General features: G+C 52.9%; 1 protein-coding gene across 12 annotated transcripts in view; it reads right to left on the bottom strand.

Annotated features, from left to right (window-relative positions):
- The window catches only part of SLC45A3 (solute carrier family 45 member 3), a 29,023-nt gene extending 8,021 nt beyond the window's left edge, over positions 1 to 21,002 (bottom strand). Inside the window, exons 1-5 of one of the 12 annotated variants that reach the window (XM_040535693.1) lie at positions 20,516 to 20,739; positions 15,269 to 19,508; positions 11,971 to 14,918; positions 2,240 to 2,659; positions 1,172 to 1,999 (exon numbers count right to left, since the gene is read on the bottom strand). In XM_040535693.1, the coding sequence (XP_040391627.1) occupies positions 1,172 to 1,999; positions 2,240 to 2,411 (1,000 nt within the window). In that variant the 5' untranslated portion in view covers positions 2,412 to 2,659; positions 11,971 to 14,918; positions 15,269 to 19,508; positions 20,516 to 20,739. The other 11 variants (XM_040535691.1, XM_040535692.1, XM_040535695.1 and 8 more) reach the window with 11 other exon arrangements.
- Between the last annotated feature and the right edge of the window lie 414 nt (positions 21,003 to 21,416).

The raw sequence follows: 21,416 nt of genomic DNA, 5'->3' as shown, positions 1-21,416 counted from the left end.
TCCTACTCTTGATCAGGATCTGTGTCACCTGCTCATGAACCAGGATCTGTTATCTGGTGCCAAAACCAGCCACAGAACAAAAGGAACAAGAAACTGTGCTTCAGCCAAGGGAAAGTATACAACATCCACTGAGCGACGGCAGTATCCGGTAGCAATCCGGACCTTACCCTTTGCAAAGATCTATCAGATTTCGGGGAATTAAAACCATTAACTCTTTGGAGCAAGGATCATTACTCAACACATGTTTCTATGACTGCTAGCACAATGGAGCCCTGACCTGCTGGAAGCTATACAGTGGAAGTGTTAAATAATAATTAAGCTCCCTCTAAGTTAAACAGAGGCACAACACAAAGAGGCAGTGTACTGCAGAGCTCGTGGAGGCACTGAGTGGAAAACTTGGAGGGCAGGGTATACAGCTAGAGAAGGAGGGCCAGGGGAATGCCTCCAAGAATAAAGGACTTGGATCTAGGGGAGGGAAAGAAGGGCTGGGCAGTGGAGTCAAGGCTCTGGCACAACACAGCAGACAAAACGAGGACAGCAGGCAACAACAGTAAGCAGGTAACGTGCTGGAGTGAGCTGTATCCCATGGTGGGGATGTGGCAGCTGCTGACTTGTGGTGAGCAGTAACAGGAAGCACTGGAGAGAGCGGTGAGAACTGGGGAAGCTGCTCCAGGGCTCCCCAGATAGAGATGTGAGATGGGAATCTCACAGTTGTGTGAAAGGGAGATGCAGCAAAGCCTTTTCAACCCCTGCCCTACAAGAGACGGGGGGCACCATCATCTCTCCTTTAAAAAGGAGGGAGGAGGAGAGGAAGGACATGGCAGAGGTGGTCACCTTTTGCAGACAGAGCCAGGTATGTTCTGTTCAGCATGCAAACTGCCGGACCATTCTGCCACTTAACAATTCAGCCCCAGGCCAGGGCTGTGCTGCCAGATCTATTTCTGTGCTCGGTAGCTCAGAGGAGAATGAGGTGTTTCCCTATTCAGTCCCCTGTGCAATGCTCTCTTGGTCACGGGGGAATGTTTTTTCCTGACCCACCTGCAGACGGTGTAGTTCCCTGTAACAAGTTTTTGCACTACTGGCAGAGCTGAGCCCATTCCTAGCTCCCACTAAGCGCTCCTGTCCCAGGGAACAGGCCCTGTGGCCCCAGAGCAGACGGTTCACTTCTCACCTTCATCGTAGTGGCGTCTGGCGTCTGTGCCCGGCTTGGCTCTGGGGACACCATGGTACAGCCCTTCCCCAACAAAGTCCGTGTAGAACAGCATGAAAGTCATGAGTGCCATCCAGCTGCAGAGCTCGGCCACGAACAGGCGCCGGATGACCCTGGGGATGCGGCAGTAGAGGCTGTGAAGCCGCGGCAGCAGCGTGCAGAGGTTTCTGAGGGCCTGCACCATGTGCCTGGCCTGCAGGAGGCTCTTGGAGAGCTGGCAAGAGCAGCAGGCAGGAGGGGAGGGCTTAGGAAGAGCATCCTTCAGTGCTGCGCCGTCCAGGGCATCTGCCTGGGTGGCTGCCTCTTCAGTCACAAAGAGCGTGGCCAGCACACAGCCAAGGAAAATGACAGCCAGGAGGCTGAAGAGGCACGTCTCCTGCCCTCCCAGGTACGGGGCCAGAAAGCTGCCCCCCCAGTCAATGGCTGGCAGCAGGTAGCCAATGCAGCCCCCGAGGCTGATCATGAAGGCGTACATGGAGAAGGCCTGGCGGCAGTTGTCGGGCTCCTGGAAGAGGTCCGAGAGCAGGGCCTCGAGCGGGGTGAAGCAGACCTGGCCGCAGAAATCCAGTAACCCGATGCCCAGGATGAGGAAGGCGATCTCCAGCGGGCGAGTGTTGAGGGCAAACAGGCTGGCCAGGCTGCTGGCGTGCGGGATCACGAAGAGGCTCAGCAGGACTCCCAGGCACAGCATCCAGATGAAAGGCCGCCTTCGGCCGTAGCTGCTGTGCCAGTGGTCACTGGCAGATCCGATCAGTGGGACAAAAACCAGGCCAAGGACAGGTCCTATCCCTGGAACAGAGGAAGAGGTAATGTTAGGGGACAGAACTGGACAGGACTCCAGTCTATGTGCACTGCAACAAAAGCCTGGGATGTTTCAGGGACCCAGTAAGCTTCACTGGGTCAGAGCCCTCCCCTCCAAACACAAGGCTGCCCTTGATGTAACAGCCATCCTGCAACCACCCCTCCATGCTCTGATTTGCCCCTTGAAGGGGAGATAAGTCTCCTGAAGGTGAGAGAGAAACTGCCTACCCAAAACCATGGTCATGAACTTCTCCTCGACGCCCACTTCCAGCAGCAGCGGAGGCACGTAGGTGATGCCGGCAGCCAGGCAGACCTCGAGGCCAAACGTCAGGGAGTTGACCAGCAGGAGCTGGGCCCTGCGGCTGTGCAGCAGCGTGCTGAGCCACGCTCTGTGTGCCATGCTGCCCCACACCCTCACTGACAGAGGGCTGCGGCGCTCCGGCGCTCCCAGAGATGTCCCACAGGCGAGGTCTGGAGCTTCCGTTCCCGGTCTGCCGGACAGATGCTGCCTCCCATTTTTAGCGTCGGTGAGCAAACCGTCTTTTCCTCTTCCTCCTGCTGCAAGACGTGGGCCCAGCAACGTCAAGTCCAAGCGTGGGCAGGCCGAGATCCCGCTCCGTGCTTCCCCTTCTGCTCACATGCTGTGGTCTGAGAGAAGAGACGGCTCGTTAGACACAGGGCAGGGGACAGGACTAAAAGCAGGTGCCACACAGACACGTCGCGGCTGAAAGAGACAGCTTACAGATGCGAGGGCACCTGGGAGAGCTATGGGGTTTTAAGGGATGAGCTATGCTTGTGCCTGGTTTCTCTCTGAGGGCTTGTGGCAGGTGAGACAGGCACCTGTCAGAAACGGTTTGGGAAAATTCAATCCTGCCTTCGGGCTGCGGGAGGCCTAATGACCCCTCGGTGCCCTGTCCAGCCTCATCTGATAGATGGGAAGTTGTAGCAGAGACACAAAGGCCTTAACCTCAGAAGGGACTTCGGGTCCCCTCTCCCAGTGAAATCAATTACGAGTCCCTGTTTAAGGATGGAGGCAGGCAAGCGCCTGCAGCCACTTAGGGCATCTCTGGGGACCCGCACCACCACCTGCTGACCAGGCATCTCCCCCCAGCTCCCGGGGATGCGATCTCACCAAAATCCTGCCTCCAGCCCCTGAGACATGGCACAGGGAACAGATGGTGCCTCCGTGGAGTTTCACAAACAAACCTGACCCACTTTAGCCACGTCTAACAGTGAACGGCAATTACCTTACTCATTAGTCTGAGTCATTTATTTGCCCTGTAACATGCTCCCTCTCCCCAGCCTTCTTCAGAGGGGAGAGGCCACCGGATCCGGACAGGGTCTGAACAGCCAAGGCAAGAGAGCAGATGCCTCTTAGAAACTTGTGCTGAGCCTGCCACTGTGGCAGTCTGCAACAAAACCTAATCCTGTGAGGTTGCCGGCATCCAACCTAGTCCACCCAACTGCTGTGTGGCTAACAGCATCTTGGGGAGATGGTCTGTGGTTACCTCGGGAGAGGTAGAATGGGTTAGCAGCAAGGGTGACATTCAGCTCCTGCACAGACATTGATTCAGGAGCAAACCAAACTGAATTCCCAGGGATTCATCTGCTCTGACTTCACACCCTAAGTGAGCCACCAGCGTGTTTCTTTGTTATGCCTGGTTCCCAAAGGTCCCACTGTCCTGAACTGTTCCAGCACAGGACTCGTTCCTCAAAGTGCCCCCTGCACTGTGCTCCTGGTTTGCACAAGCTTCTGCCTCCGGTCCCACCGGAGGCTGGGCAGAACGCGGGACATTCCAGCGGAGGAGCTTATCTCTGCCTGCTCCCTCCCTGACTGCGGGGAAGCTGTGGCTGTTTACCTGCCGGTACACCTCCCTCATGCCAGAGAGGCTAACAGAGTTTGCCTTCCTTAGCTGTGGAGAGTGAGCCCAGCAGGAGGAACAAGGTGAAAATCCAGTTTTGCAGTCCTGTCCCCCTCTAAATTCTTTGCCTCAATTAGATGGGAGAGCAAGAGATGTCCCCTCCTACATGGACCATCTCCAGGCCAACACGTGCCTCCCTCCTCTGCACCCTGAGGCCACCAGGACTCGAGGCCGTGCCTGCCCTCAGGTCAGGCCTCGCAGAGCTGGAAGAGCTGCTTGTCAGGGGGCCGAAACGGGTGTGAAGTGTGTACAGAGCCCCTGGCACAGCCAGCCCTGCAGGAGGAGCCGCTGGACCCCAACTTCCCAGAGCACACGCGTTTGGCCTCCATCACTGCACAAGCGTTAGCAGACAGGCACAATTTATGTGGTTGCTGCCTTTTCCCTTTCTTCCCCTCTTGCCATCAGCCAAAACAAAACACACGGAGACAACTGGGTGAAGCAGGAGGCACGGCGGTGAGGTTTTCACGAAGACACAAGCATCCCTCCCTGCCTCTCACTGTGCAGGGACGGGGCACGGCTCCCCAGCTCAGGAGCTGACAGGCTGCCAATTAGGCACAATAAGTGCTGATTAGTTTCCTCCCGGAATCCCTCACCTTCCCCCTCCACGCTCGCTTAGACCTTGACTGTCACAAAGGATACCTTCTTTTACCAACTGTGAACATTTAAACGACTCGCCCAAGGTCAAACAGCGAGCTAACGGCAGAGGGGGGGGAGCAGCAGTTTTCTTTAATCACTACACATCCTTCAAAGGAGCACCAAGGCCCCAGCTACGCCCAGCGTTACTTCTCGTGCACTCTATCGGCAAGGAAGCAACTGGGGGCAGCAACCACCTTTCTTAGATGTGGGCTAGACACAGGATGTCTCAGCCTTGTTCGTTTTGACGATGGGTGCCCAGCTGGCTGACAGCCCTGGGGTAGGAATTTAAGCTGCAGCCCTCCAGCAGCGCGAGGCTTGATGCTGTTAGCTGGAGGAAGCAGGCTCCCGAGACAAAATTATCTGAGCTAGTCCTGGAAGGGAGCTGTAATGTCCGCTGTCTACGGGGATCCTCACTGCTGTAGTCCAGGGTTTGGAGGGCTTACAGAGGGAAATTTATCCCAAGGTAAACAAACATTAAGTAAATGATGTCTCTCTCACACACACATACACACAATAAACAAAACAAACACCTTTTTTCTTCCCTTTATCCCAGCGACACTTCTAGCAGCAATTAACCAGCACTGGGAGGGGAGCAGGAACCTGTACATCTCCCCAGCTGCCTGAGAATTTCAGGCTGAGGGAGAGAGGCTGAATTTCTTATCAGTAGGGAAGAGGAGATCTGTCTCTTCCCCCTTCCACACTCTCAAAGGACTTTAATGAAAAAACAAATCCCAGCGTACCCAGTGGCGATACCCACGATCAGAAGTTACCTACAGCAACCAAGTCACAGACTCAGCACCAATAGATAACCAACTCTTTTCTGTTTAAAATTGCATCTTGCCCCAATACCCACTATCTCTTTATTTTGCTCACAGAAAACCGAGAGATGGACTTAGCTGCGAAGAATTGCCAGTGCAAACTACCAAAAGCATCTGATCTGTAAGGACAGGGCAGAGAGATGGAAAATGAAGATTTGGGAGGCTTGAGGGAGCCAGAAGGCAGCACTCACCTCCTCCAGGCAGAGCGGTGACAGCAGATCCCCGCAGCCCTCCCCGCAGCCAGCCGGGTACATAGCATTCAGGAAAAGCTGCTTAAGTAGGGTGCAGGCAAGCAGAGGTGGAACCGAGCCGCAGGTACACACGCGGGTTTGGTTTCAGGGCCCTCCCTGCCTCCTGATAACACAGAGCTGCACAGCGTGTTGGTAGTGTTGTTAGCACCACGGCCACACCTGCGCTGGGCCCCTCGTGCACGGTGCTGAGCAAACACGGGCTGCCAGCACCGGCCTCACAAAGGCACTCTCCACAGAGTGCTTTGCCAGTCCGGTCCCAAACCGGCTCAGAAAGAAACTCCGGGATATGGACTCACATCTAAACATTGCCCAAAGCCCTGCTTTGCTGTTCGCGTTTTGTCACCTCCTCTTGTGGATCTGCTGGTGCTTCACAAACGGCTCCTCCGCGCTACGGGCACCTGCGGGTCACAGGCAGGGTGTGCAGAGCAGGGCTCCCCATCTGCTCCCACGCTGCTCCCCATCACCGAGGGGTCTGGGGCTAAATCAGCAAGCAGAGACAGCTTTAGCACAGGGGATTATTATTATTATTATTTTAAAGACAATGAGATGTTGCCTTCAGTTTTGCAGGTGACAGTCTGGTTCTGAATAACAGCCCCAGCAGCAAGACCTAACGCTTCATTTAAACTGCTGATCTCTTCCAGGACAGTTTATTAGGCAGGCTATGCAGGAGGGCTGATTTGAGGGGGTGGCTGGTCAGAAAGCTGCATGACAGAAAGCACTTTTTGCCTTCTGGCCTCAGTTTCCCCCAGCTTTAACAGCGGGGACAGCATTTGTCCCTCCCTGGGCACACAGTACTAAGCACCTTGACAAGGATAACAGCCAACCCCTCCCAAAACTGCATCCTAGCCCTTCTGTGCAGGGTTTCCTGTACACAGAAGCAGAAAGGAGCCACATCTGCGGCTTTTCCACAACCCTTCACCAAGCTGTCGTGCCACGGGGACATCATCTGCTGCTGAGCGTTAAGGCTCTTCCTCTCCCTCCCCAGGGAGTAGCAAAGCACTTTTAAACCCAAGGTTTTCTGCTTTAGTTTTAAGCTCACAACCCAAACTTTTCCTTCCCTTCCTCTGCGGAGAACCAGCAGATCAACCCCAGGAGGCTCTTCCACCTGGCAGCCAGGGAGGAGGGCGGGACGGGGCAGGAGCTCGGCAGCACCGCGCTGTCCGCACACAGGCAGCCCCGGGGCAGCTCTCTGCCACCCACCCGGACACCTGCGACCAAAGGAGTGCACCTCCTGCACGTCTGCTGTCTCCTGCACCCTCTCTGCTCTCCTGTGACGGCACCCAGAAGGAAGGGAGGAAGCCGGGCTGCCTGCCTCTGCTGAGCACGACTCACCTGGCAGCAGTAACGGGGAGCAGGCAGGAGGAGCAGGGGTGAAGCCAGGGGAAGCGGCTTCTGACAGTCCGGTTCTTTCACGGCAGGGGACCAGCAGGCCTGGATCTGTGCCTTTCCCCTAGTCAGAGTGAATTCCTCGCTCACGTGCTATAGAAAAAGGTTTTGACAAACGTCCTCGTGAGCTCAGTGTGGTACAGACACAGCAGAGCCCTGCTGCAGGAGGCCACGACGTGCGCTCCAGAAGAGCAGCAGTGGGTGCACGGCCGCACACCGACACGGGGCTGAATGTGGCGGTGATGTCAGATGCAGGGAGTCGCTTACCAAGCAACGAAACAGCCGGCAGAAAGCTAACCTCCCACTTCCTTTCTCTCAGCAGCACGGGCGCTGCTCCGTGGGCCCTCCCCAGCGGGCTCCACGCCACACCTTTTGCTGTTGGATGGAACAGACCCTAGGACACCTTGAGAAGGCAGACTGCGTGCAGGGTGCTAATGGACATGCACCAAAAGAAGCCTCTCCTCCTCCCTGTCTCCTCAAATCTTCACAACGTAGGATATTACAAGTAATCGCATCTGTGCTTGGACAGAATGATGACTGAGGGACAGCCGTTTTGAAAATAAAATCGGGGTGTGGTTACGTGGCTGAGAAAAACTCCCTCGTTCCTCCGAAGAGTCCGTATCTCGCCGCTCTGCAGCCTTCCCCATCGCTCCCGTGGGTGCAGAGGAGATGAGATGTTACTGTGCGTGGTAGCAACCTCTCTGATTTATGGCTGCCATGCACCCACCCAGCAGATGAACAAACAGCCACAGCAATGATCAGACCGTGGAGATCTGCCAACAGTTGCGACCTGCCCGGGCTCTGTAACAACCCAAGCCCTTTCTTACACAGGAAGAAATTTCCCCGGGTCAGCCTTTGCCAGGCTGGAGGCAGGGGACGGTGCGGGGCAGGGGCTGCTCCAGGTGACCCGGACCCACGCCTTTCCTCCCGCCGCACGGCAGGTTCGATGCACAAACTTATTGCCAACGAGCGGCAGGGAGAGGGGAGGGCGAGGGGTATTGTTAGCCATTCATAACCACAGCGTTACATTTCCAACCTTGCAAGGGGCTCTTTCTGAATGTTATTAATTCCCCGCTCCCTGGAAGCCCTTTGGAAGAAAGGGTGGGAGCGAGCACAAGGGCGAGCGCTTCGGGAAGGGCTGTTCATACAGTGCCAGAGCCTTTCACAGCTATCAGTGGCCATTCACTGCCGCTGAATGTGAAATACACCATGGAGAATAGCTCTGGCAGGCTTGCGCGGGATGAAATGGAAAACTCACCTGACCTCTCCTGACCCTCTCCCCTTCCCCCCCCGCCAAATCTCCTTGACCCCATTCACAGTGTGGGGAGAGGGGAGTGGTCATTAAGCAGGGATGGGAGAATTGCGATTTATTTAGTCTCTCTGAATTAACTCTGCGTTTCCTTTGAGCTCAGGGGCCCCATTATATTGGCCTCAGCAGTTCAGCTTAGGGAAAGAGCAGCAGCGGGTGGAAATCCCCTTAGATGAGAACAAGGAAGACCCGAGGGCCACAGCCCATTCAAAATTCCCTCCCTTACCCCACGGCGCAGCATCCAGCAGCTCAGACACCGGGAGACGTTAATCCAGGAAAAACGCTAGATGCTACAGACGTGTTGGGAGCTGGAGGAAGGGGCACGCCCCCGAGGCAGCTCAGAACACCTTCCATGTGGTTCGTTCATAAGGGAGACGTTTAAATTTATTGGGATTGGGAGTTGATTTTTCTGCCAGGCAGCAATTGCTTCCTTGCAGCACCCACAAGGTGGTTATCCTGCTGTTAGGGCCATCTAAAGGCTGTAGCTCAGCTTGTGGTTGGTGCTCTCGTGGACAGCAGACTGGTCCCTGCCCAAGGAACACAAGCAGGGAGACTGAAAGCAATTCACTACGATCTCCATTTTGTGAACTGAGAGCAGGAAGCAAAAGAGAGAAGAAGGAGCCAAGCTTTAAGCACCTGGAGCTACCAGCAGAGTTTTGGGGGGCTGCATCTCCCCCTTTCTGCGGACCACCAAACCATACTGTGCTGCTCAGAGTGGAGCAAAGCTCTCATCTCCTGTAACCACCGAGCCAGTCACCTTATCCGTGGCTGGCAGGAGCTCGACAAGACGGAGGTTGAGATACAATCTCAGGCCCTGCTGGGTTCCTACCACCTCGACCGTGGACTGCGAGTCATTTCAGAGCTATTGGGATCTGTCCGCAACCGCCCGGGAGCAGAGGTGGGGCACAAGCTGCTTGGTGACCTCCCTCCTACCTTTGGCCCTCCTGCCCCGAGAGGCTGGTGCGTCCTGATGGTTCGCGCTGGTGGTTTGTCCTGATGGTTCGCGGGGTTGGGCTGTCCTGGAGCCAGCCCAGGGGACTGCTGCACGTCTGCAGAAGCTCTGGGAGGTTTGGGGTTGTTTCCAATAGCACTGCTTCGCTCAAGCAATGGTCAATCAGTGAGGGCAGGTGACTGCTAAGTGTCTTCCCTGTTTTACAGTAAGCAGCAAGGGCACGTGAAACAGGCTGGTATTTGTCCCCCCTTTGATCAACTGGGTAAAGCAAAGGCACCAGGGAAAGGCTGTGGATGGCAAATGAAGGTCCCTATAAGATGGATAAGAAGGTCAAAACATTTGTTAGGAACAAACATTAGGAAAGGATGCTCTCCTATCCTGGCAGGCTAACGGCACTGTCCGTGCCGGGGGGATAGTTTGCAGGACGGGGAAAAGATCTGTCCCGCTTGCCCTTCACCCTGCACGTCTCTGGTATTTCACGCTTCTTTCTGAAGCCATGCCAACAGCTCTATGGACTCTTTATCCTCACCCTGCCCCAGAACATCAAACAGACAGCAGGACAGCCCCCAGGCTCCACTGACCTCCTGTCCACAACCTGCTTCTTCCTCTGGCAGACAAAGGAACCGCTCCTGGCAGGAGCTGTTCTCCCAGGCTTTGGCTGCCTGAGCTCCCCTGCCTGCCAGCCCGACCAGAGAAAGAGACAGAGCAGCAGAGGCCAGTTCCAGCCTCTCCTCCTCCCGTAACAAACCAGGAACTGCCTCCAGCTAGCGAGGTCACTGACTCAGCAGAGGCCACGCTGACATGTTTTGGAGCTTGCTGCGCTGCTCAAAGGGACAGCCATCGGGATGCCAGAGGGTGCCAGTAACTCTCCCACAGCTGGCAGGCGTCACCGGCACGTTCACCCGCCTGGAGCCGCGCAGGGCTTCGGGCTGCTGGGGGGGAGATCCTGCCCCGGCCCACGTGAGGAGCGTGGCCAAGTGAAAGCAGGGTGCAGGGAGGAGCTGGGCGCTGAGCTCTGTGCAGCCAAGCAGGGGCTGAGGCTGAAGGGCTGAAATCTGGTCTGCAGCTCGGCCCCATTTCCATCAGGGACACCGACTGGAGAGCCAAGTAAGCTAAGCTGTGATGCAGTGAAGGACTGAGTGCCCTAAAAAACATCCCACAGCCAAGCTCAGCTGCAGAAGGATCTTCAGAGAGCGCTGAAGGAGCTGTGATGGAACTGCTGGTGCCAGCCGCACGGCAGGACAGCCTCGCAGCATTTCACCCACTTAGGGCCAGCTGATCACCAAACTTCGCTAAGCACGAAGTGATCTCACGCACCCCTAAACACACACAACGCAACCCAAGAGGCATCGCTTTCAGCTTCCACTCGAGTCTCGCTCTTGCTGGTCACCCTTCCCTGAGCTGGCGTCGGGTCTGCTGTGAACAGCTCAAACCTCCAGACAAGGCTGGCCCTACACCAGAGCCACAGCTTTCTTTTGCTATGGCATGAGCCAAGCTCTTACTTTTATTCATGAGAGGAGCCCCTGTTTTGGAGTGGGAGGGCAAACGCGAGATGAGCTGGTTCTGCTTTCCACTTGAGTTCATTTTTGCTGTTTAAAATACTGTGCCCATCGCCCTGGCATTTGGTCTGACTCAGCCTTTCCCCCGCCCCCTCTTTTTTTATTATTTTTAGCCGAAGAATAAAAATGTAAATCGAACTGGGAAGGAAAAAAAATGAGCCCCCTCCAGGTGCCCCCCTTCTCTGCAGCGTGGTAACGGGCGCAGATTATATCCGCCGCCACATGACCAGGGCCCGTATTTATGTGTCAGGGTGTAAAACCTTCCCCGCTGAGCCGCCTTTTCTCTGCCTGAGGCTGGGGGCTTCTGCTCCGCGTCTAGTCAAACAGGCCCACAAAGGGGATTAAGGAGAGCCCCTCAGCCCCACAGAGTAATCCATCAAATTATCCCTTGTTGGCGTTGCCGGCCGCCTTGGGGGGGGCGGAGAGAGGGAGCTCCGAAGGCTTTTAAAGGCGCTGAAATTATACTTGAGCCTGAAACACTCCACCCAGCTGCTCCAGGCCGCAGCACAATGAGCTGGTTGTAAAGGGAATGCCGGGGAGCGAGGAAAAAGAGATGGACGCTGGTAAAAAGCGCAGCAGCCTCCCGATGTGTGACAGCCCAACAGGTGGCTCGGGCCCCGCTCCCGCGACCCTGCAGCGGTGCCGGGCTGCAGCGCTCGCCGGCTGCCCACGCCTGGGCAGGGAGAGGCCCTGGGGCTCCAAATAGTGTTGGGATGTGTTGGTCCTGCCCAGACGGGCCCTGGGCACGGCCTCAGTGCTGTCGAGGCCGAGGCAGAGTCTGCATTCAACTGCTGAGGAGCCCCTGATGCTCTCCTGCAGGGGACGAGGACTGGGTCCAGCAGTGCTCCCAACCATGGGCTGTGACAGTGCCACACCAGGCTGTCCCCCTGCAGGCCCCCCCAAAAAGCAGATCACACTCACCCAACTCTGTCTACTTGGACATTGAATCTGCATTTTCCTCCAGTGCAGCTACCTACATCGCTCAATCCCACACAAGCTTCTCTGCTTGTCATCACCACCCTATTTTGAGGTGTGAAGCCTGCCGTCCACCAGCCTTCCCTGAACAAGCACGTGGGATTTCAGAGGTTTGCATTTCTGTAAGTCTTCTCAGGCAGAAAGCACCTACCCCAACAAACTGGAACTGGCAAAGGAAAGAGCAAACCAGTCCTGGTGGAAGGTTGGCAGCTGACAGAGAGAACAACACATGGCTGTCCCATGGATGCTGCGCAGCTCACCTTGGCACTGAAACAGCGACACACAACTTCTCAGTTCTAGTCACCAGTGCTGAGCAGGAGAAAAATTTCCCACCTGTTACAGAGAAGAAATGGGAGGGCAGAAACCCTAGCTATTTTATTGTGCCTGCTTTGCAATGTCTGTTCACAGGGCTGGGAAAATGGGAAGTGAAATTGGAACTTCTTGTTTCCAACCAAAGCACGAATGCTGCGTAACGGCACGTCTGCCTGCCCAGCAAGCCACAGCACCGTGGCTCCTCCGGCACGGTCAGGCTCCAAGGCGGCTCTGGGACTTGTACCCCATGAGAGGTCATCATCATTTCTGGCTTTATTTAGAAAACTGTGACAGTCATGGGGCCAGCTGAGTCTCAGTGCCAGCCTCAGGGTGCAGAGGGCAGCTGTGATGTGCTAGCACAAACCAGCAGCCGCGGCAGAGGACCGAGCCGTACCCCAACGGGCCCGTTTTGAAGCCGCAGAGAGGGGTCTGACAAATTTTAACCATAGCGGGAGCTGCTGCCACCTAACACTGAAATCTCACCTTCCCTCCTTTTGCCAAAAATGTGTCCTGAGGTCCATACCTGCGAAAGACAGAGGTTTGGCTGGTTGCTCCTCTATGCGTGGCGGTGCTTGGAGAGCAGCAGGCAACAGGCGCAGGCTTCTGCAGTCCCTTTCGCTGAAAGTTTTGGGAGCATGACCTTGTGCTCTTCCTCAAAGGGTATACTTTGAATCCTAGACACACACAGAGCTAATGGGCTCTTTTGTAATCACATGGTAGTTAGTCCATTTTTTCATGGTAATTTTCTGGTCTGCAATTCCAGTTATTTGTGTCCCTGCCGGAGAAGTTTGATGCTAACATATCTCTCAGCAAGCCCTTTGACCTCCGCTGGCAGGTTGGTGGGTTTCTCCCTCTCTGTTTTCTGTCTCTAAAATGAGGTCATGGCTTTGAATGAGACAAAGAGCCTTTGCAGCGTGAGGAATAGCCCCGAGACAGCTGTGAGCACAGAACCCCCATCAGTCACATCAGGCCCCGAGCGCACAAGAGGCGAGCAAGCTGGGCAACAGCCCGCAGCTCTCCTGGGAACGGCTGGGTTTTACCCCCCTGCTCGGAGATCGTGCAAGTGCTCGTACCGGAGCCGGTGCGCGAACGGATGCGGACGGGCAGCCACCCGTGGTGGCACAACTCGAAGGGGGAGGGAATACAGCAAACCCCGCAGACTTTGGGCTGGGAGCTGCTGTAAGATCCCGCTGGCCCTGCTGTCTGCCCCCCTGGCAGAGCTGCCGTTTCCGTCCCGCTGCCTCTCAGCCACCTGCGTGCTGCCCTCCAGACTGCAGCTGCCCGTGGAGGTGGGTTTACACCACTATGCCAGGCTCCTCCTGTCTCAGAAAGGCTCCTCCTGTCTCAGCAGCCACAGGGACAGGTGAGCAGCACACGTGCAGGGAATGACCAGATTTCTCTTTAAGGTCACGTATCCAAGTCCCGAGATCTTTCGGACACGAAAAGCAATTTCATGTGCCTCAGATGGTAAAAACTTTGCACGAGCCCTGCCATCTGCCTGCGGCACGCCAACGTCTCCGTGTTAATGAGGGCCCTCAGATCACCCCTGGAGCTGAGAGCACCTTCTCCTTATCATGACAGACTGGTCATGAGGTCTGGGTCTAAAAATGAGAGATCCTGTGATTTTACTTCTGTCTGAAGCTGTCTGGATAACTACAAAGATAAGAAGCCATCAGAGTGTATTTTTTAAGACAGATAACTTTCACTGAAAGATTGTTATAAGCAGCTTAGGAAGCCTTTTCCTTTCCCCACTCTCATTATCAGTTTAATGTATCGCAGACCCTGAACACGCAGGGATTTCACATTAAGCTGTAGCCATTTACCCAGCACACGCAGCAGCAAGGAGTCGCTGCAAGGGGAGTTTTCCACTTCTGAAAAGACAAAGCTCAAAGTCACAATTTCTATAGGCGGTGAACAGAGCGAGGCGTTTTACCACCCCCCTCGCTCCCTGCCTCTGCGTACAGACAGGCACCTGACTTCTGTTTTGCAGCTCCAGGAGGAGCATCAGCCTTGAATTATTAGATTTTTAGTAATTAAGTTGGGAGTTCAAGTTCAAAGCTGCCTGGATTTTGCTGAGTGCTCTGGCCAGGGGTGCTCAGGCTTTTCATTGCACATGGTTAGTTTCTCGCTTTGATACACCCTGCATCCATCAAGAGGGCAGGCAGGGAAGTGGTGCGAGCACTAAAGCTCCTTAGCGCTTGCTGACAAGGTCTGCTGTCGTAGGGGCAGAAGATTAAAAGTTTGTGCATTTCAGACTCTGAGTAGAGCAGGATTTTCTCTCCTCACTGGGCTCTCTTGCCCATATTTACCGGAGTAAAGTTCAGCGAGCTACAAACGAAGCAGAAAGACCTCTGATATTCCCGCAACGTGCTCTGGGCGCCTCGGGCAAACAGCCAGGGCGCCTCAGGCAGGCACAGTGCTGGCTGTGCCCAGTAAGATCTGGGAAAGGGGTTATCACCAGCACCGTTTTGGGTCATTCTGGCTCTGCACCAGCGTGTGCTAACTAGCCGCAGTTGCACTTGCCTGCTAACGGGGGATAGCTAGCATTCCCTGCTCTTGCCCAAGAGGCTTATTCACGGCTATCAACATGGGCCACAGACAGTGATGAATGGGAATATCTGGGGGCAGCACAAATGTAGACTGTTCGCAGAAATCAAAGACGAAAGAGGCCCTGTTGAATCATCTTCCCCGAGGCTGTCGCAAGACTGTTCCCAACAGCACATTCTCCAGCACATTTGTCCAGTCTGGATGGATGGATCTCAAGCACTGAGGTTGCAAGAATTTCCCCTGAAACAATATCCATGGGCTGAGGTTTAATAGCTGGAAGCATCCTTCCTACGTCCCCTGTGCCCCTCTTTCTATCTGCACGGTCAGCCCCCTCTCCCGACGACATGTAGCTGCTCTCCTCCACCTAGCTTTAGTCAGTCCCCATGAAAAGCCACCCTTCCAGGCCCGTTAATTGCTCGGTTGGCCTTGGCTGTAGCACAGCAGCCTTTTGTTCTAGCATTGCTCCAGCTGCTTCCACCGCCCCTCTCACACAGGAGTCGTTTGTCAGAACCGTTCCCAAACGCACCTCTGGAGTCCAACAGCAACAGCGCCCACACAAAGCCCTCTCCTGTCCCCCCACGAGCCAGTACCTGGTACGCACAGCCTGCTGCCCTGCAAGGGCGCTGTCATCTCATTGTTCCTTTGTGCTCCATCTCTTTGTATTTATGAACTGCCTCGAGCCCCAGACCTACAAGGCCGCTCTCTCTGCGCCCAGAACAATCCTTTATTCTGTTTGCGCAGCTCCGAGCGAAGGGAGAATTTCCACCAGAAAGCAGGCCAAGGTAGCACAGCAATACCCAGCACACCACGCAGGCAGACACAGCGCTAACAGAGGACACACAGATTAGCTCACATTTTGTAGACCACTGAAATGCTTTGGGTCCCCTCTTCTCCAAATGGAGGATCAGAGCAGAAGTGACATTATATCACTGGACAGAGGGAAAAGAGAGCAGCGTAGCGTCCTGGACCAGTGGCAGATGCTCTGTGTCAGCTGCAGAGCACAGCCTGCTGATGGAAGCAGCATGAAATCACCAGCAGGTAGCTCACGCACAGGCTCAGAGTAACGTGGAGGCTCTGGGTCTTCATGCAGAGAGGACAGAAAACAGAGTGCGTACACTTACACCCACTTCAAATCTAACTGAAGAGCCACTTCTGGGCACTGCTCCTAAATTAGAAGCAGGCAACTGGGAGGAGACAGCAGAATAGCTTTAGATTTGAGGTTTGACCACCACTTCAGTTGCTTTGACGCCGGAGGTCAGATCCCAGCAGGAGTCAACCCTAATGTTTGGTAAAGAAAATGTGATCCACGGATTTTATTGCATGCCCCATTTCACCATAAGTCTTAACCCATAAATCTAAAGCAAGATTCAGATGTTATCCACAAATACACACATCATTCCTGAAATTGGCTCTAGCCTGCTCTGCAAGAACACTAACGTCTTTTGAGTGCTGACAACTTGCATGGATTTGAGTCACTGCACTCATTATATTTGCGTTTTTCTTGAGCAAAACTAGCTCTAGCTCCTGGAGACAAACAACCATGGAGAGCTTCAGCTTCCACCAGAATGAAGGTGGAAAAAATCTGCTCCTTTGATGGAAGAGAAAAACCTTAGACCTCACAAACCAAAGCCAGCGCCCAACATTGTTTTAAGTTTCTTTTTCAAATAAACCTCATCATCTTGCCAGAGGCCATCCTTACATGTTCTGAATATTCAAAAATTGGCAATTATGAGAATTCATCTGCAAACCACCGTAAGTTGGTTCTTTCTGGAATCAGCACAGCTGGTTACATGTGCTACTCTACGAAGGTTTCCCTCGGATGTAAGGCAGGGACAGGGCCCTGAGAACTGGACTAGCAGCAATTTCTTTTAGTGCGTGTACAGTGACTTTGAGAAAGAAAAACTGTTCAGAGCTGCAAATCAAGCACCTGCTTTTTGCTGTGTGTGTTCCAGCCGCCCTCCAGCACTGAGACAAAGAAGCCATTCGGACCACATTCCTACATTACATTTCTTATTTTGCCAGACAATATTCACGGGGGTCTGTTTCTCCTCTTCTGCAGGCTGGCAAAATGTTAAACAAATATTTTTGAACTGCAAGAGGAACTGACATTTTAGGATATGAAAACAAGGAGGAAGGGCACAAATCTGAGGACCTCCAAGGAGCAGCGTGCATACAAATAATAATAAAAGGGACACTTTATAACTTCACGTGGTTATGTTTTCTGAACAAGCAACTCGATAGCTTGCATGGTGGATACATCAGCAATTTTCTGCAGTTCCATAATACAAGATCAGATTCAGAGATTCTTAAAGCATTGAAGTGCAACAGCAGCACGAGAAATAGAACATTTCAAGGGCTAAATGGATTCAACAGATTGTCAGGTTTAGAGATAAATGTGGTTTGACTGTAAACTACAAGCATCAGGGCAAAAAACTGCTATCCTCTGGGTTACTATCTTCCTATTCCTTCCTTTGCAGTGAGGGAGTTTTCCTTTACGTTATGTAGATCCGTACTTAAAGGCAATCTTCTGTGTGCACGTACATTGCTTGACTATCTCACAGAGACTCCTTTGAGGTTTTCCTTACTTTTGTTTGTTTATTAAAAGCAAGGATTCCTCCATGAGGGTCTGTGTCCCTTTTCTCAGCTGAGCCCTAGGGTTCCTTGTTTTCACACGGATAGTTTTGATGTCTGATATCGAGCACCCAGAAGCCAAGTCAACACTGAAAATAGCTGACAACTGCTCACGAGATTTTCACGACTCCCTCCACTCATAGCACAACCTCAATCAAGAGTTTAACTGCACAGTTAGGGTCAGTAGGCCCCACAGGTTGGCCGTCCAGGGTTAGTTTTAGTTAGAAATTGCTGTCATATGCTGAATGTCCCCCACCTCCTGCAGAAGTCGCAGGGCACGATCATATGATGGCGTTATTTGGAACAGCAGAAGTGAACAGAGATTCACCAGACATGACTTTTTCGTTTCTGCTTCTCCCTCTCCATACCAGCTGCTGCCTACTTCTCCTGAGGTGCAAGGTACAAGGTTTTATAGCTACTGCTGCCTGCTCATCCCTGCCGCTACCGGCAGCCGTTCTCCTCCCATCCCTCTGGTCCTTCTGCTCCTGCTCCCTAGTAGCCCTGAATCCATCACAAACCTCCACAACTTTCACCCAAGGGGTCAAGTCTTTTGCTTTGATGTTGCCTTAGCCAAGATAAGGAGATAGCAGCACACACATTAAAGACAACACGAAAGAGGTACCAAAACAAGACACTCCTTGGTTGAATAGCTCCAACCTAGAGAAAGGTGGAGGATAAACACAAACAGATGTTACTTACACCACTTACGGCTTATTTGAAAAGCTCTACAGCCCCACTGTGACAAAAAAAGTGGGACAGTTGCCCGGAAAGGCCAAAGTCTGAGGACTTTCATACCCATTGCTGCGTATGAAACAGGTTTAAATTGCCCGATGATACGTAGCCATAAAGGAAAAAAAAAAAAAGAGCCCATCAGCAAACTACTTGTTAATGTCTGTTCTGTGATTTTCTTGTCATTTAAGCAAGCTCCTAGCACAGGTCTAGCCTGATACCAGACCTGACAGACTAATAGTCAGCTTGAATGAAACCAACTGATAGCAATGTCCAGACAAGACTACACACACCCAGCAGCATCCTCGAGTTCTCTGCCACAGTATCAACTGCAGTAGTCCTTCAAAGGGTTTCTAAGAAGCCAGCACAAAACTGCTGCTGCATGCACAGCTTTTCACCTTGCTTTTCACCATCGCAGAATTATGGAAGGCAGGGATTAAGACTATTACAATCTAGTAGGTTAGAAACATCGTGTATAAAGACTACTTTCACAGAGCATCTAAATTTGTTTTTGTTTGCTTTCGTACATTCCTCAGAAGTAATTTGCAAACCCTCAGAGCTTCTTGTGGATCCAACACAAAAGGCTCTGGGTTGAGATTTTCAGAGTGCAGCAGGCACACCGCAGACAGGCTGATATTTTCATAGAGGCTCTGCAAAAAGACGCTCGAGGAGACCCACGCAGTTACATTGGAAGAGCTGGGGCTGCTCTGTCACTTCATTGTTCAACAGATTTGATGCTTTTAGGACCAGCTCCTTTGATACCTAATCTGACAACTGACAAAGCTTCTATTGGCAGCTTCACTACAAAACTGGGCTGCTTAGTTGTTTTTTAATATTTGATTTATTGTTTTTTAGAGAGCACACTCACGATGCCATCAGCCACAAGAGCAGAGCCATCACACTAAACTCCATACAGAAAAACACACTGCCGCTTGAGTGCTCCAGCGAAATAAACAGTTTGGAGAAAAGGTTAGCAAGAGTTTATACTAGACACCCGCATTTTCTGGGGACTCTGGCGAAGATAAAACAGACCAAAAGGCTGTATTTTGTAACTCAGCAATCAATCCAGTGATCTGAGCTTCTCATGCTATGGATATGGTGTTTCTCACTGCTGACAAAAATGGACTACGCGCTTTTCAAAAAATGCTGCCAGCGGAGTTTGTTTGAAATACACTCAGTATCTACTATTACTGTTATATTACAGTAACGATAATCTTAGAAGAGTCTATAAGACTGCTGCTTTGTTCACAAATAACGTTACTGTTATCTCTAGGCAGCTCCTGCACAAATCCACAGGGCCCGAACCTTCTAGCAACAGCTCCGCATTGTGAAACACCTTGAGGTTCAGGTGCTTTAACCAGAACCTCTTCAAGACGAGGAGACGCTCTCGCAGAAGACGTTGCACAGGCTACGTATGTAACAAGTTGTAGGGGAATACAGCCATCAGCAGACAGCGCAGGAAAAAGCTCCCTACAAGGAGAATTTTCCTACTAAATCCTAAGATTAGCTTATGCCCCAAAATACGGGGATTTATATCTCTTGTAAAGCTCTCTTTTAATTTACTATTAATTCTGGAGATTCTTCCTATCCATATCAAATTTCTAATCCTTTTTTCAAATCCCACAAGCTAAGCACTCTTGGCTTCCACGACGTTTTGTGGTAATAAGTTCCAGAGTTTAAGGCACTGCCTGGAATTCAAGCGCAGGGCTGAGAATCAAGCCTTCCCAGCTCCTGCACCACAGCCGCTCCTCACCGAGTGGAAGAGTTACCAGGGAGCTGTGGTGACGCAAGCAAGTCCAGGTAGCATCACACATTAAAAATAAAGAGAAAATTACAGGTAGGGTGAATAATACAAATCGTTTAAAGGCTGGTACGTGTTTTTCAGGAGTGCCTGCATGACTTTGGTGCCCAAGTCATTTGGGTACTTTTGAAGTTCTTACTCATGTTTTATTTCTACAAATTCCTGGTTACTCTCATGTTACACATACAAACACTACTCTCTCGAACCCATGTCTAAGACTAAAACTGTGCCAGACCAGGATCTCATTTGAGCTCGGCTACTTTCTCTGTACTGCCCACAAGTCTGACAGGTCTATATGAGGACTGAGAAAATTGTTTTTGATATGTTCCCCCCCCTCCGATTTCAGCAGTTGTTGTTTTTTGCCTTAAAAAAAAAAATAACAAAAAAAGCGCACGAAAACCAGGCACCTTGCCAAGTTTGGCCATCACCAGAGTCCAAGTTCTAGTGATTTTTTTTCTTCCTCCCAAAGCTGCCATGAAGGGGAAGACAAATTAATATCATAAGCAATTAATACATCTTCCCCATCAAAGTCTGCAGTCGCACCAAAGTTAACACTCACGAAGTACTCACATTGTGACGCTCAGGTACCACGTCTAAGAAGAAAGCCTCTACAAGCTCCCTTACATCCGAGCAGGGCAGACAAGTTAACCTGGCAGCAAATCTAAGCGGAGCCTACAATTAGGTGCAATGAGAACTTCCTTCTGTCAAGCGCTGGTTTCCTTTGATTCTAAAGATTCACTGACCTGTCCTCACAAGTCCTCGGGATTTCTGGACGTCCGCGCTCGCCTCACGCTTCCCAACTTTTTTCCAGTTCAATTACCTTTAAAACGAACTCGGTCACGACAGATGTCTGCAACAACGAGAAGCGGGGAAAAGACTCGGGCCACGTCCGCACACCAGCACAGCCCAGGAGGGCTGAAGGGGCGCAGCTCGCACCGCTCAGCAGCCCTACCTGCAGCCGCTCTTCCTCTGCTTCTCGACGCGCAAGCTTGGCTCTCCTCCTCGCCTTCCCGCAGCAAAACTAGCGCCGGATCGCTCGGAGCATCAGCGGGACCAACGAGGAGCTCGCGACCGCCCCGTCCGAGCAGAAACCCGCCGGGACCCGGCGCTCTCTTCCCCTTCCCGGCTGCAAGCACAAGGTCGCCCCGAGCCCCCCCCCCCCACCGCCCGGGACGACCCCGGGCATCCCCGCAGCCCCACCTCGGTGGTGCCCGGTGCTCAGCCCGGCCCCGGTGCTCAGCCCGTGCCTCCGCCGCCGTTTAAATGGGCAGGTTGGGGCCCGGCAGGGAGCATGCGCTGCCGCGGGCGGGGCGGGGGGGACGGGGACGGCACCGGGATGGGGACGGGGACAGGGACATCACGGGGACAGGGACATCACGGGGACAGGGACATCACGGGGACAGGGCCCCCCGAGCCCCGCAGCCGAGCCCCGGGATCAGCCCCGCACCTGGACTGGGGGGTTAGAAGTGCTCGGCTTTTTTCTTTTTTTTTTTTTTTTTTCCTTTTTCCTTCTCTCTCCTCTCTTCTTTTTCCTTTCTGCAGGGGAATTAGCCGTGCTCTGAATCGTTTCTTGTTTG

The sequence above is a fragment of the Cygnus olor genome, chromosome 24, assembly GCF_009769625.2.
Source record: "Cygnus olor isolate bCygOlo1 chromosome 24, bCygOlo1.pri.v2, whole genome shotgun sequence".
Taxonomy (NCBI): domain Eukaryota; kingdom Metazoa; phylum Chordata; class Aves; order Anseriformes; family Anatidae; genus Cygnus; species Cygnus olor.
This window is presented reverse-complemented; position numbering and strand designations above follow the sequence as displayed.